The sequence below is a fragment of the Sminthopsis crassicaudata genome, chromosome 2 (assembly GCF_048593235.1).
Source record: "Sminthopsis crassicaudata isolate SCR6 chromosome 2, ASM4859323v1, whole genome shotgun sequence".
Lineage (NCBI taxonomy): Eukaryota > Metazoa > Chordata > Mammalia > Dasyuromorphia > Dasyuridae > Sminthopsis > Sminthopsis crassicaudata.
Genome location: NC_133618.1, coordinates 475,230,877 through 475,247,169, shown reverse-complemented (window position 1 = coordinate 475,247,169; position 16,293 = coordinate 475,230,877). Strand labels below are relative to the sequence as shown.

General features: G+C 36.5%; 1 protein-coding gene across 1 annotated transcript in view; it reads left to right on the top strand.

Moving 5' to 3' along the window:
* The window catches only part of DPY19L3 (dpy-19 like C-mannosyltransferase 3), a 100,693-nt gene extending 88,058 nt beyond the window's left edge, over positions 1-12,635 (top strand). Inside the window, exons 17-19 of the mRNA XM_074293247.1 lie at positions 5,067-5,199; positions 8,125-8,283; positions 9,349-12,635. Of these exons, the coding sequence (XP_074149348.1) occupies positions 5,067-5,199; positions 8,125-8,283; positions 9,349-9,510 (454 nt within the window). The 3' untranslated portion in view covers positions 9,511-12,635. The remainder of the gene's footprint in view (positions 1-5,066; positions 5,200-8,124; positions 8,284-9,348) is intronic.
* The last annotated feature ends 3,658 nt before the right edge of the window (positions 12,636-16,293 follow it).

Sequence of the window (16,293 nt, the reverse complement as noted above, 5' to 3'; positions counted from 1 at the left end):
TTAAAGATACTTCTAGTGACCTGAAGTTTTCAATTGTTCCAAGATGGTACAATCTAAGGAGAAGCATTTACTATTCTCCTGGACTGTGCTATGATCTCTGAGTGACCACAAGCACTCTTTTCTTCCATGAAACTGCTCCACTGTGTTCACAAGCTCTCCTCCTCATGCTGGGACTGCCATCTAGGACTCCAGCCTGGATCCAAGTATAGGCAAAGCCACAGAGGTCTGCCTCAGTGCTAACAAAAAGCCTCCTGTAATCTCCTTTCGACCAGTTGTTTGACTCCCTTACTGTAGGTGGGCTGAGAACGCCAGAAGCAATTGCTGCCACTGCTAATTTATTTTCTCCCCAAGGTTTGCTGGTACTGGTTCTGTGCTGGCATGCCCTGGGCTGAACCATGCTCCACTCTTCCCCCACTTTCCTGCTGACTTTCTAAGTTGTCTTTAGCTAGAAAATTATTTCATCCCATCCTTTTGTAGCTGCTCCAGGAATTGTTTAATGTCTTTTAAAGATGTTCAGAAGGGTATTGGAGAGAATTCAGGCAAGTCCCTGCCTTTTTTCACTGCCTTGGCTTTCTGCCCTGTCTTAGATGAGGATCCTTATCATATAGCAGTTCTTCTAAAGGTTAGTCCTTTGACTGATAGTTAATAAAAAAAAAAAAAGACAAGGCAAAATTAGGAGATTAAAAAGTTTAAGTATCATTGGGCATATACAAGGTACGTAGAAACTCCATAAACAAGGGAGATGTTATACGTGACAAAAGGATCATATATAACTATTCAATCATTTTTCTTATTTGGGAGATTGAGTCATAGGGATAGAGTACCAGGTGATTTGGAGGAGAAGTTGTTAACCATTAGAAAGAGGTTTTCTCTATAGTTAATCTCATCAGAATATTCTGATAGGGCAGGATCTCTCTTAAGATAGTAGAGACTTCCTTCAAGATAGACATCAGTAAGACTCATACTGTTATTGAATAAAATACATACTGAGAATCTGTCTCTATACACCACTTCATAGCTTTGTTTCTTTGACCTCTAAAGATACTTTTTTTCTGGAGAGAAGATGTTTACTCCAAACCCACAGGTTACCTCCTCCACGCTTGGACATGGTAAATGCTTAAAAAGTGCTTGTTGACTGACTGCTGTGAAGAATGAGATATGTTTCACTAGCTATTCTCTGGAAACAATTATTTGTTTGGAAATGCAGTTATTTGGAAGATGGCTACATTTCAGTGTGTTTTCTTTTTAAAAAAAAAAAATTTGTCATTATGTATATTGATGTTCTTTATTCTGCTTACTTTATTCCATAACAGTTCAAATAAATCTTTTTATGCTTCTCTGAATTTTTCATACTTGAAATTGTCTCTTTTGTCTTTAATGATTATTTTTGTCTTTTTGTTTGGCTAAGAAATCTCTCCCTAGCCACAGATGTGAAGAATATCTCTTTCCATTCTCTTTCATTAAAAAAAAAAAAAAAGTGACCTTTAAGGAGTTTACCAAAGTAGTGTTATTTGGAAATAGTTCTCTCCTTCCTGTGTTGCATGACGGTGTTCTTCCTGTTCAATATAGTCATCATTGACAAGAAAGCTGGAATATGGAGTCAGTGTGGTTTAATGGCAAGAGACCTCTCTGTAAACTTGGCCAAGTCGTTAACTTCTCCAGGCTTTAATTTCCTCATCTTTTTAGTAAGGGAGTGTGCTCTGTCTCTCAAGATTCTAAATCAGCCATGCTGTCTTTTCTACATATATTTCCCTACCTTTTCAATAAGAAAGTCTTTGTGAGAGATGATTGTGATATAGTTTATCTTAGAAATTACAGTATTTGGGTACTAAATCTTCTAAAACTTAAGCTCAGAGCTTCCACTTATGAATTCTGCTCAATAAAACATTTAAGTAAATTCTTTGTATAATTAATTCTATTGTAATGCTTGTTTTTGTTAAGTTCTTTCTCTAAATTGTAATCATTCTCTTGGAGCAGCTTTCTTGGGGAGCTTCTAGAGGTAGCCTTAGTTTCAGTTCAGTTCAATTAATCACCTCAAATTCAGCCAGGAATTAAAGTTCAGATCCTTCACTTTCAAAAATCTTACCTCCTTCACTTGGCGCTCCGCTAGTTTTCGGAGGTCTTCTGGATCTTGGCTCTAGTCCTTTGTCTCTTCCAGCTTCAGGCTCTAGCTCCCTCTGAATCGAAAGCCTCCAGCCAACACAAAGGTGGAAAATGGAATGACTTGACTCCTCCTCCCAGAGAGTGGGCTTATCCTTTAGACTTGTGAATCTCCTGGACTTGCTAATCTCCCCACTGAATCCTGGCTCTGAATCTCCTAGAGTTTGGGATTGTGGGTTTCTGCCTTGTGAATCTCCTAGAAGTCAATTCTAGTTCTGAATTTCCTTCCAGTGGGCTTGTCCTTTTATATGGTCTCTAAAGGTGTGAAGTCTAATGTGTGAACCAATAAGCAAACTCCTTTAAAGGTGTAAACTCCTTTAAAGATCTGAACTCCTTTAAAGGTGTGAACTAAATACATTGCCTTATCCCAAGTTCTGGCCCATAACATCTACTTGTAGGATCAGATCAATCATACTGAATTAGATAATTATTGTCTTTATTCATTCCAGTGACTTAGCACTTTGTAAGAATCCTAACATTTTCAAAACTCAAATTTGTTCAACTGCAACTATTATATGAGAACAATTTGTTCATTAACTTGAACTTCGTTTGTGCTCAATTTCTTCAAGAAACAGCAAAAATGTAAAAAAAAAAAAAAAAAAAAAAAATTTGCACTACTTCACAGTAGTTCCCACGCTATAATCTTTTGGATACCCACTTGGACAAGCAAACTTTAGGTCTTTTTCAGGTAGAGAGACATATTTATTGTTTATCTTTTGGAGCAGTAGAATCTAGGTGAAGGATGGCTGATTGCCACCAACCCTCCCCCCTTTTCTCCCAGAGTCTTTACCATTTATCATTTTACAGATGAACAAACTGAGAGGTAGTGGGGTTCAGCCATTTCCCCAGAGTCACCCAGCTAGGGAGGATCTGAGGTCCAATTTGAATTCAGATTTTCCTAGGTCCAGGCTTTGTGCTGTTATTCACTGTACCATCTACCTGAAAGCAACCTGGTGAGCTTGGTACCATCATTTTCCCCATTTTACAGAGGTTAAATACTTTGACTGAGAAGCCATTGTTGTAGATTTGATTCTAACTATTTCTGCAGTGGTTTCAAAAAGGAAAAGAAAAAGGTTTTCAATGTATCTTACATCTTCCAAGAAGCACATAGTTAAATTTTCTCCCAGGCAGCATTGGAAAGACATGTCCCCCATTAAAAAAAAAAAAGTGTAGCTTTTGTATATGTCCTTTCTTTTATTTTTTTTTTTTATCATTTTCCTTTTCCGTCATTGAGAGTGCCTTTGAGAGAGAGAGAGCGAGGCAAGGCTTGATTGCTTCCTCTATGAAAAAATATACTGAGCCCCCCTTCCAAACGAAAATATTTTCTTCTCAAATTTCTCTAAGTTCTTTGTCTTCATCTCTCCTTTGCGCTAGTATATTCTTTACTATGTGTATAGATGTTTTTTAAATTTTATTTTTAATTTATGAACAACACAAGTATTACTATAACAAACTAGGCTAAAAATATGATTGTACATGAAACTGTAAATCTGTTATGTACAATTTGCTATTTTTAAATATATAATGAAGTTATCATATAACTTTCTTTTTTTCCCCTTTTTTCTTCCCTCCCCCACTCTGCTCCTATAGATAACTATCATTAAACACAAATATGTGTGTGTGTGTGTAAAATCATTCTATATTTACTCTTCTTGACAGTTCTTTCTATGGTTGCAGATTGGATCTTCCTTCATGTGTTCTTTTTTATTAAGTTCAGTGTTTATACAAGTCAGAATTGCTTAGTTATTCAAAAGTAATCTTAAAACAATTTTGCTATTACTATATCCCATGTTCTCTTGGTTTTACTTGTCATTATTTCTTGCAGGTCTGCCCATGTTTTTATAAAATCAATGAGGTCATCATTTTTTATAGTACATTAGTATTTCATCACAACCATATACTACAACTTGGTTAGTCATTATTCAGTTAAACCAAAAAAACATGATATATTCGATATGTGGTTTATCTGTTTTAGTTTTTGTGAGTTTTTTTCATAAAAATAATTTATGTTAGATGTAGACATTATCTCTTTCTGCTCCTCATTAAATGTTAGCTTTTGAGGGTGGGGACTGTACCTTTGGAAAAAAAAAAAACCTATTTCTAACACATAGCACAACAAATATCTATAGATAATATGTATCTACTAAATGTCTTAGGGATAGGTAGAAGAGAAAAGAAGACACAGAGGATTTCTTTTGGGGGGAGGTGATCATGATAATACCATCTCTGCTGCTGGGTTAGTTATTCCTTCCTGTGGTTTTTATAGATTCTGTCATTAAAGGCACTCAAGCAAAATGTTGGTGACCATTTTGCCCTCAGACCAGTGAAAGCCCTGGGAATCTGCTCTTGATGTTGAGCTGTCATTCCAGGACTCAGATTTGTTCTTAGCAACAGATCACATTCTGTGCTACCCTAGGCATCTTTTCACTGAGTCCAATTCAAAGGCACAGTGAATCTCTCTTGAATTCCCTTTAGTTGGTCTGGTGCCAGACCCAGGACCTATGTTATAAAAACAATTTGTTATGCTTCATAACTTATTACAACATGGAATGACTGACCTCTGGATTTGGGGTCCGAAGCCCTGGTTTGGATCCCACCTCTACAGTTATCTATATGGTTCATCTGGCTTTGGGATCAATTTTTTCATCTGTAAAATGAGACAATGGGACTAGGAAATCTCTAAGGTCTTTTGTAGCTCAGAACACATTCCTAAGTTTGGTACTTCCTGGTAGTTTGTTCTGGTAAACTTCCAACCAGAAATCACTATGGTGTGAATGTATCTTGGCTTACCTAATTTTAAATGTGTTAACATGATTGAATGAATTCAGAAGAATGGTGAAAGAATTTTTAAAATTGTCTTTCCTTAAATTAACATGATTTTCCCAAAATTTGGAAACCATGTTTAGATCAAACACTCCCAGGAAAGCTGTATTTGCTGGAAGCATGCAGTTGTTAGCTGGAGTCAAACTGTGCACAGGAAGAACCTTAACCAATCACCCCCACTATGAAGATAAAGGACTGAGAGAGAGAACAAAAGAGGTTAGTGTTCTCTAACTGGCCTGCCGAGGTTGTTCTGGTTTCTCTTATGTTTGGTGTTAAATGGAATCTCATTCAGGATGTCTATAATGTGGAGTTTAGAGAAGCTAAACTTAGAAGAAAAACTAATCCAGAGGATTCACCCTTTAAAATTTTTGTATTAATTTTATTTTAATAAACATTGACTAGTCATATCGTATGTGTAATGTACTATGTTAGGTATAAAAAGACATAAACCAAGTAGATGCCTCCAAAAAGCTTACATTCTATTGGAAGGATACAGCAGTTATACAAATGTAGGTAAATATGAAACAAGGAATATTGAAAAGGAGAGAGAAGAGAAATCAAAGAAGACTTGACTGAGAAGGCAGCTTCTTCAAAAGAAGATGAGGATTCTAAGAGGTGAAAATGAGGCAATAGATAATTCAAGATTTGAGTACTGTGACTTGTGCTGAAACTCCAAAAAGGTGTGCTTGAATCAGACAACAAAGCACTTAAGGCTAATTACCTATTCAATGTAAGACAATGACTCTATTAGCATATGTTTGGATAAATGGCTCTTCTCACTGTTGGTGCTTTTTGAAAATTTGGTGTTAAGATAATATAGGCAAGGATTGGAGAGTGAAGGGACAGAGGCCAAAGTCACTTGGCAGGAGGTGGAGAGGAGGAGGAGAGAAGTTGGTAACAATTAAGGACTTTGATTTATTCTGACTCTGGCTGACCCTGAAGCCCTCTAGAGAGCTAGCTAGTACTCTATGAGACTAGAAAAAATAGTTGGGGGCCAGATTGTGGAAGAACTTAGTAGACTTAAGAATTTATATTTTGTAGTCAATTAGGGGCCACTGAAGTTGTTTGACAGCTGGGTATGTGACGTGGTCAAGCCTGGTGCTTTTTAAAGATTATTTTAGCAGCTGTGCACAGACTGGATTAGAAAAGGGACAGACCAACTAGAATGCTTTTCTAGTCTGTAAAAGGTGATGAGAGTTTGAATTAGGGTGGTTGTTATGGGCCAGAACTTGAAACAAGGTGATAAGTTAGTGGAATTGATAGAGACAATGGTTATTTAGCATTGTATTTAACAGTTCTCTAGTTCAGTACATGTACTTAGTGCTTACTAATATTCTACAAGATTCACACCTTTGATAAGAGACCATATAAGCTTGGACAAACTCAGCCAGAATCAGAACTGGAAGACAGAGATCATGGCGGTGGTCCTCCTGCCTCTTCCACAGAAACCAAGACACATTCAGGAGTGTAAAGGTCCAGTCGTCTCTAAGCACTTAGTAAGAACCTAATACAGGAGGACCTCAAGAAGCTGGCAGAGGCAGAGAAGACAAAGGACTGGCGGCAGGAGCTTAAGCTCTCAGAACCAAGGAGAGAGATAAGCCTCTAAGAAAGCTAACTGGGATGCAGGAAAGGAGACAAGACCTGGAAAGAGACAATAAAGGATTTTGACTTTAACCCCTGGCTACCCGTGTGGTGATTACTGAACTGAAACAAAGGCTGCCCCAGAGACCCCAAGAAAACCTCAACAGAGAACATTACATTTTGGAAAGAATATTACAGATGGTGGTTCTATGAGTAGAGAGAAAGGGATAGTCATGAGAGGTAGGAAGATAGATTTGAAATGGCTTCATAACTGATTACAAAGGAGTATGAGAAAGCGGAAGGAGTCTCTACTTTTAGTTTACAAAGCTAAGTGGATAGTGATACCCAAGAAGAATTTGGGAAGTATAGAGGAGAGGTAATTTAGGAGAGAAAAGATATGCTGTGTTTGAAATGCCATGGAACATTTGGAAGAAAATATCTAGCATGCAGATGGGACTCTGCAACTGGAATTTGTCATCCTTAACGCCATAGGAACTGATGAGATTGCTGAGAGACAGTACATAGAAAGAAGCAGAAGGAATAATAATCCATCAAAGGAAATTGAGAATGAGTGAGCAGTTATCCAGGACAGATAGGGAAGAACTGAGAGAGATCAGTATCACTGAAATGAAGGGGGGAAAGTATCCAAGAGACAGAGCTGTTTAGCAGCATGAGAGGCTGCCTAGAGAAGGCAAAGAGAGTAAGGGCTGAGAAAAGGGCATTAAGAGAAAAGAATTTCAGCCAGGGAGGTAAAGTTGGAAAACTAGACTACAAAAGATTAAAAAGTTAGCTGTATAGTATATAGAGGGAACATATCAAGACGTTTTTCCCCTAAGAAATTTGCAGTGAAAGGGAGACATAGAAGATAATAATAGATTGTGAGGATATTAAAGTTAAGGGAAGGTTTTAGAAGTATGGAATATACTCACAGGGAAAATCAATAAATAGAAAAAGTTTGAAGATGAACAAGAGAAAGAATTATTGACTTATTAAACTGCTTATGTGAAAGATGGGATTAAATCAAAGGTAAAGATAGAAGAATGGGCCTTATATGAGGAGAGAAAGAGAGAGGGGGGGGGGGGGGAGGGAGGGAGGGAGGGAGGGAGGGAGGGAGGGAGACGGAGAGGGAGAGGGAGGTCATCTCTTCCTTGGGGATAGGAGTGAATACTTTTTACAAGGAACCTTTCTTGATTATTCCAATTCTCAGTGCTTCCTGGCCTCTGAAATTACTTTGCATTTGTTTTACATTTACTTGTAAGTGTCCTTTCTCTTAACAGTAAGGTCTTTGAAGGCAGGAACTAATTTGTTTTTGTGTTTCATTATCTATCATATTGCTGGGCACTTAGTAGGCATTTAATAAATATTGAATTGCATTTAATTGAAACTTTTGACTGTATATTTTTGAATAGTTATATGTTACAAGTATATACATCACTAGGGATTCCCTTCTTTTCTTTAGCGTGATTCTTAAAAAAAAAAAAAAAAAAAAAGCATAGCTTTTTTTTTTTTTTACTCATTTGATAACTATATTCTTATACCATTTTCTTTTCATTTTGATAGGTTTATCAGATATATGCAAAGAGATCTCCTGAGGAAGTTTATTCCCTCCTGAAGTCCTTTGGCACAGACTATGTCATCTTGGAAGACAGCATTTGTTATGAAAGAAGGCATAGCAGAGGCTGCCGTCTCCGAGACTTGCTTGACATAGCTAATGGACATGTAAGCACAGTAGTCATTTTTTTCATAGAGTATTCTTTGAGAGGATAAGAGGTCATAATAATCGATGGGCTCTTTAAGGTTTCAGATTAGTTACTAATTTTTACATATGTATATGAGTAAGTTAGTAAGGTTCCACTGGTTACTAAGACATGCATACTGATTTGTTTTCCTATGACTGGCAATGGAAGTACCCTATTAAGATATTTGCAGTTCTTATGACCAATGCCACATTTCTATAAAAATGACTTTTTGGTCTATAGTTATCAAACAGCAAAGTGACTCTCCTTAGCCAATTCCAAGTAAAAGGTGGCTGGTGCTTTGCTAGGCCCTGGAAAGAATAATCAGAAGAAGGGCCTTCTTTTCCTTTTAGGATTTGAGTCTTGTAAGAAACAAGAAAAATTACCCAGGTTGCTTTCTTTTTCATATTATTTATTGTTTCAGAGGGATAGTAGATCATAGGGATTAAATGTAAAAGTCACATGACATGCACAGTAAGCACTATATAAATATTTGTTGAATGATATGAATCAGTCATGAAGGAACAAATGGAGTTAAGACTCAAACTTTTTCTCAGAGGTAAGATGACCTGGAATAATCTTTATTGATGCTCTTGGTAAACCATGACCCAAAGACCTCTGGACTTAACAGATTGTATTGCTGTATCAATATTTACTTTTTTTAATGTAAGCTTTTTCTTTCTGATAAATACATCATATATCATGGCCATCTTTACATATTTATTGGGCTAAAGAGATGAATTTATTTTCTTGGAAAAATAATATAGTACAAGTGAAAGAATTGGACAAAGAATCAGGTGATCTGGGCTTATGTTCCATTCATGCCTCTACTACAGATGGTGTGACCTTACCAAGTCCGTTTGGCAAGTCTAGGCCTTAATTTTCCTACATGTAAAATGAGGGAGGGGTGGATGATCTCTAATGACTTTTCAGCTCTAAAATTAGAATTATAACATTTTCAATTGAGTTGTGTCTCATACTTATCCTGATAGCCACTCGTGAATATGCATATTTTCTAAGTTTACATGATTTTTCATCTTGATCTTAGGTAATGGATGGCCCAGGAGAGAATGATCCTGATTTAAAGCCTGCCAACCACCCTCGCTTCTGTGAAGAAATCAAAAGAAACTTGCCTTCATACTCTGCACACTTTACCAGAGTGTTTCAAAATAAAACATTCCATGTTTACAAGCTGTCTAGGCACAAATAATACAACTTTTGGTAAATCTTTACTCTGACCCAGGTGAAATTTTATTCTATCAAAGCCCAATATGATGAAATTCCTATGTCATGAGTCAGTTTTGAGCCTTCACTAGACTCAAGCAGCTTTTCCACACCATTTTGAGTAGCCCCATTCTGTAGCAACAAACAAGAGTACCTGGTAAATGAATTTCACCTGTAGTTTAATGCTGTGAGGTCAATAAGTACTCTAGAAGTTTACATGCGTGTTGATATTTTTGAAGGTATTTTGCATAAACTGTCTTTTTCTTTTCCTTTAAACTTTATCCACTGGTGTTCATCGTGTTTCTAACAGTGACTGGAACTTTGTTGTTTGAGCTGTTTCCAATCAGGTGGGAATACTGAATCTGCTTGTGATTGGAAATATTTTTAAACTTATTTTGAATTTTATTGAACTGAATCAAGTGACTTTGTAACAGAATTAGTGAACAATATCCTTTCAATTTAATTATTTCATGCTATTGAAGTATTATATATATATACATATATATATATATATATATATATATATATATATATATACACTAATAATGGTGTGGCAGTTAAAAACAAAGTTTACTGTTGTCCTATTTTGGGGTAAACTTTACAGACATTTCAAGTTTCCATGCTTTTCACATTCAAAAATTACAATGGCTCTGTGTATTTATTTTATAGTTTTTCATTGATATGTGTTTGAGTAAGAACTTCAGTAAAACATGATATCTTTTATTTGAAACAGTTTTTAAAGTAATAGGCACAGAAGAGTATTACAGTTAAGCATCTTGGGTTCTAAGGAATGGCAGAAAGTGTGGAGAAATACTATTTTGTTTCATAATAGGATATTCAACTAGTATTTGTTTTATTACTATTTGGTGTTTTTTGTTTTAAGGCACATTTATACTATTTTAATATTTATTCCTTCCATTGATATTATTTTATTTCATTTTGTACTTGTTTTAAAATTGACAGGTTTCCTAACTTTGGTAGCCTGTGTTCTGGTTTTAGCTTTTGTATTTTTACAGCTTAGTATCTATCTACTTTTTAAATGTTGTCTTAACTATGTCACTATTATGGTATTTTTAGGCAAACTGCATTTTCATACCAAGTGTGACTTATGTCAGCTCCAACCTTAATGAGGTACCTTCTTTTATTTTTTTTCTTTTTGAAAGGTAATTAAGTGCCTCTAAGTCTACCCCAATACGGAAATACTTGTAAGCATCCTCTGGCAGTATGTATATGTGCTCAAGAAATTTCTGATGATTACTGTTAGAATTAATTTCTAATGAAAGTATTTAAAAAGATGCTGCTAAAAACATATTGTACATTTAATTAAATCAAGATGGCTAATGAGATTAACTTTCACCAGTCCTCTATGCACCAATGCCAAATGATTTAAATGCCTTCCCCTTGTAGTTGTTCTAAGGTACATTACCAAAGGGATTGAGATGGATATGTCACATGTTCAAATAATTTTATATTCAGTAAATATTCATTAAGCAGCATTCAGAATCTTTCTGCACTTTCATGTTGAACACAAAAGGATAGTGAGCTTTTATCAAAACTTATTTAAATCAAAACTTGACAGTAGCTGGGCTATTAAATTGTGCATTCAAAGCTCCTGAATCATTCTTTCCTATATCCCTTAATGAGGTTGGAGTCCACTGCAGTTTAACATAATACAATAATAAAACATTTTAATCAGTATTAAAACTTTAATTAAGCCAGTAATGATGCATGCCTGTTGTAGCTGACAGCATGGGTCAGTAAGTTCTTCATTGAGTGCCTTACAATAATTGAAAATCAAGCACATGTAAGGTACTGTGTTAGACTGTGAGGTTCAATTTTTAAATCATCAGCCCTCTTTTCATATATTTGAACAAAACCTAGAATATCCCACAAGGATTCATTTATTCCTTTTAAGAATTTGGTTGTTGATTTACCATCCTGAGAAATTATATGGACATTTTGCTGCTATTCATTGTCACATAAGTGGCACAAGATGCTTTTTTTATTAAGTTTATATAACAGTAACAGTGTTGCCAAATCATTCCATGTTGATCAAATATTTTCATGGAAAATATAAAGTGCCAGAAGAAAAAAAAATGTGCCAGACAGAGCCCACACATTCTTCTTCTTTCCAAGACACTGTGAACCGTGTACAGTAGAATTTTTTAATTTCCTAAAAGATAGATCTCCCAGATATCACTTGGACATTTTCAGAGCTCAGGTCAGAGCCCCTTTTATAATCTCTCTGTAGCATGTTCAGGAAGGGAACTTGGAGTAGTGGGAAGAACAAAGAAACTCATGACTTGAGATTTGTATCAATAGCTTGGACACCACCCTGGAGCCAGCTACTGTATATCACTGAGTCTTTGGCCTTCCTAACTTTTACCTTAATAGACATCATATAAGAAGCAATTAGTACTTGGAGAGAGCCTCAAAATCTAGTAATATCTTCAGATCAATGGGTCTTGGTGCACCAAAAGATGGCTCTCCAAACTTAGTAGCCAAAATTAACTATGCTCATCATAGTTTTTCATTGTCCTTTTCTTTAAAGGACTGGAGTATATTTAAGGTCTTTTTATCAGGACTAGAATGGTAATCATATAAAACTAGAGATGATCAGAAATATGAGCTAATTCATAATATTGTTCTAAACAATTTAAAAGAACAATTATTTTCCCATGAAATTTGGGTTTTATTTTTATTTTATCCCTTTTTCTAAAGAAAACAAAATTCTAACTAATATCAGACACAAAAATTTCAGGTAATTTATGGTAAAAATTTACCTTAATTTTGCAAAGATTCCATTTTGGGGTTAGTCGCAACCTTATAATTAATAATAGAATAAAGTTTTGATACTCCCAAATCATCAGTTCTGACAAATGTGTTCTATGATGTTATTTTTCAGTACAGCCATTAGGCTTGGATTGTTAGTATTCATCAGGTCATAGAGAGAGACTTTTTGTTGTGAGGGGAGCCTGTTAACTTTCCTGTGATAATTGGCTTTCTGATTTAACATCCTATGGGTGAGATCTTATAGAAAACTGTTTTATAATTTGTTATACTGAACCATGTGAAGATTGTATATTAAAAATAAAGGTCTTTTAAATCACACATGAGAAGTGTTTTTTATTTCCCTCAAGGCCAAAGACTAAGGAATCTACCTATATGCCTGTGCTAGAGAGAAGAGATCACTTTATCAGTTTTTAACTTACATTTTTGTTTTTATTCATGCTATTAATATCCCTGGTAGCTAGGGTTGAATCTCCAATTTGTAGATGTTTGATTTAGTGACATTATCCAGATAAAAATGACTGTACTTGCCTTCAAGGAGTTCAGTTCTTTCGGGGGGAATCCAGTTTTTGCAACTTAATGGTGGCATAATGAATTCTGTGCCAACTTAAGTTTCTGTGATCTTAGCCTATCTTAACTGAAGTATGTTGAATAGAATTAGGTCCTTCTGCCCTTGTCAGACAACACAGGGAGTATTTTGTTCAGTTTTGGCTATCTCATTTGGGTCAAACATTTAACATATCCATAGAGAGAAAGCAAACTAATTACAGACTCAGAATCATGTGAAAGATAAGAGATCACAGGATTTAAAACTGGTACCTGGATTTCGGCCATCTGTCTCCAGCCTCTCTGCATACTTGCTCTTTATCAATCCAAATCACAGCTTTCTATGAGGTTAGACCTCATGGGGGATCTTGAAAAGTCTAAATCAAATGTATTAAATACATAGCCTTTGTTGTGTGTGGAGTACAGCTCAAGCCAGATTAAAAATATAACTGGGAAATAATTAACAAAAATCCTATAGAATAATAATAATATTATGTTTACAAGGAAACTTATTTTCAGTTTAGTGGCCCATGTTTCCATTTGAATTTGACTATTAATCTAAATCACCCGCATCCTTCAGAGGACCACTAATAATTTGCCTGGCTTTTTATTTAATGGTTTAGTGTCTTCTCACTTCTTTATACTCTCCCATGCCAGTGATCCTGAAATCTCAGCTGCCAGCATACAGTCCCTATCCCCTATTACCAACTACCCACTCATTTGCTTTTATGCCTAGGATAATAATGTTCCACTATTATCCTGTCCACCCTTCCCCCTGTGCTCTCTGGAACATCTACTCAATAATTAATAAACTTTCCTTCTTATACTATTTTTTCCTTACTCCTTCCATCTTCTAGAATTCATTGAGCTCTTGCTTGCGTCCGACAACACTGCATCCCTCCCTAATCCTAAGGGATGCAAAATATCCCTTTCCATTAGAGTTACATTTTAAAATACATTATTCTACTCCATCCTTGATTACTTATGGAGAGAGAATCTTGTTTTTGCCTTCACTTCTCACATATGCAACCTTCTTACTGTTTGCCCCAGGGGAGCCCTCCTCACCTCTCTCCTAGCATCTCCCGGCTTCATCTACCCAGCCTCCAAAATGCTCTTCCTAAAATGTGGATCTGACTGTCACCTCATAATTCCATGAGTTCTCACGGTTCCATATGACCTCCAAAATCAAATATAGGATGCTCTGTCCACATCCCAAAACAGACACACTCTAACTCCATGCCACCTTTCCAGTTCTCTTATACTTGACCTCTCCATGCACATAGTATCTGGCTCCCCCAATCTACTTGCTGTTCCTCATCTGATTGGGATTGGGGGAGAAAAAACAGTTATATGACTCCTGTTGCATGCCAGACACTGTCCTAATTCAAATGTTATCTCATTTAATTCTCCCAGCAATTCTACAGTTACATTACAATTGGGAAAACTGAGGAAAGCAGATTCCATATTTGCCTAAGACCATGCAACTAATTTGAGGTTGTATTTTAGCTCAGGCTTCCTGAATCCAGAGCCTCCATTCCAACTATTGCGCCACCTGATTATCCTATAGATTCACTGCATCAACACTGGCTGTCCCTAATGCCTGCAATGCCTCTCCCTTCTCCCCTTTGCCTTTTTTCAAGTTTTCCTGGCTTTTTTCAAGTCCCAGCTTAAATCTGCTACTCACTCCTGTGCCCCTAGCTTCTAGTGCCTTTCTTCTGAGATTAGTTTCCATATACACTCTGTGTGTGTGTGTGTGTGTGCGCACACACAAGTTATGATGGCAAAGTACAGCATAGAGACTAAGTTCTGTTGTGAAACCCTGTGAGGGACTCACAAATTAACTAACTGCTGGAAAACTAATTAATACAAAGTTATTGAGAGACTAAAAAACATGTCTATTTACAAAATAGTTCCTGAGAATGCAATTGGCCGGGTCAGGGCTATTCACTGCAATCACCTATTGCCCATAGAAGAGTTTGCAAGATTTTATAATGAACTGTGAGAAAGAACTGTCAGACATTTGTAAAGTTCTTAGTTCGGTTTTCTGGAGGTCTCAGGAGCAGCCCTTCACTTCAACTCAGTAATCCCACAAGAGTAGCCAGATTTTAAAAGTTCAAATTCTTTATTGTCTCCTTCAAAATCTTGTCTCCTTGCCTGGAGCTTCAGCTAGCTTTCTTAGAGGCCTTGCAGAGTCTTGGTTTCAGTGAAGAAACTAAGGAGGACAACCCTGCCACCAAGGTGGTGTGAGATGGGATGAATGAATCTGAGTCCAAGGGCTTGTGATCCAGCCTCCAGTCCGCTTGTCTTCCCTAGCTCTGAATCTGAACTCTCTCAGTCCCCCAGGAGAGCCACCAGGAGCCTGACTGAAGGTAGCTCTGAGACTTGGCTTGTATGCTCTATATACCAATATACCAGTATACTATATACCAGTATAAACCAATCATTACATCACTAGGAAACCATTATTTCTTGTAAGATTAAATCAGTCACACTGAACTTAGAGAACTACTAAGCACCATGCTAAACTAGACAACCATTGTCTCATCAATTCCACTTAGTACCTTATAAGAATCCTTGTTTCAAGTTCAGAGTTCTGGCCCATAACATCTCCCGCTTTCTTTTGTCTTAAAACATAAGGTAGTCACACTCTCCCTGACTTCTCAAGGAAGTGAGAACCCCAAAAAAGGAGGTGATCACACCTTCCCTGACTCCTCAAAAAGGGGGTGAAAACACTATAAAAGGAAGTGATCACACCTTCCCTGACTCCTCAAAAAAGGGGTGAAAACACCATAAAAAGAGGTGATCACACCTTGCCTGACGGCTCAGGGAGGGATATGAAAACACCAAAGGAAATGAGGAATCAAAACAGATTAGCAGGTTTCTGAAGGTTCTCACTTGAAACAGGTACACATAAATCCATCAACATGTGAGTCATTATACAATCACATAGTAACATAGGCTATTAGTGATGTAACAAACATGAATCAATATGAGAAATTATACATGTCCATAAGTCCTAAAAATAGTCCAAAACCAATCTTTTGTCCATTACTTCATGTGTCGGAGAAGCCAATGATTCCTGCAAGTTTTGAAATCCTGCAATAGTCTTATCATGTATCAGGGAATCCCAATGATTCCTGCAGATTTTAAAGTCCTATATCAGTCTTATCATGTCTCAGGGAATCCAATAATTCCTGCTGGTTTTAAAGTCCTGCAACAGTCTTATTATCAGCCATACTCTTTCAGTGTCCGCTGTTTTTTAGGTCTTCTCCTTTGTTTCAAGGTGGTTTTTTTTCTCTTTTTCTGTTTCTCTCCAGGTGCTCATTGGCACCCATCTGATTCCTTCTCCATCTGTAGAGATACAAGCAAACCCTTTTCCCCAAGCAATTAACCTATCCAGTCTCTTCTATTTACCACTTTCTAGATCTCTCCT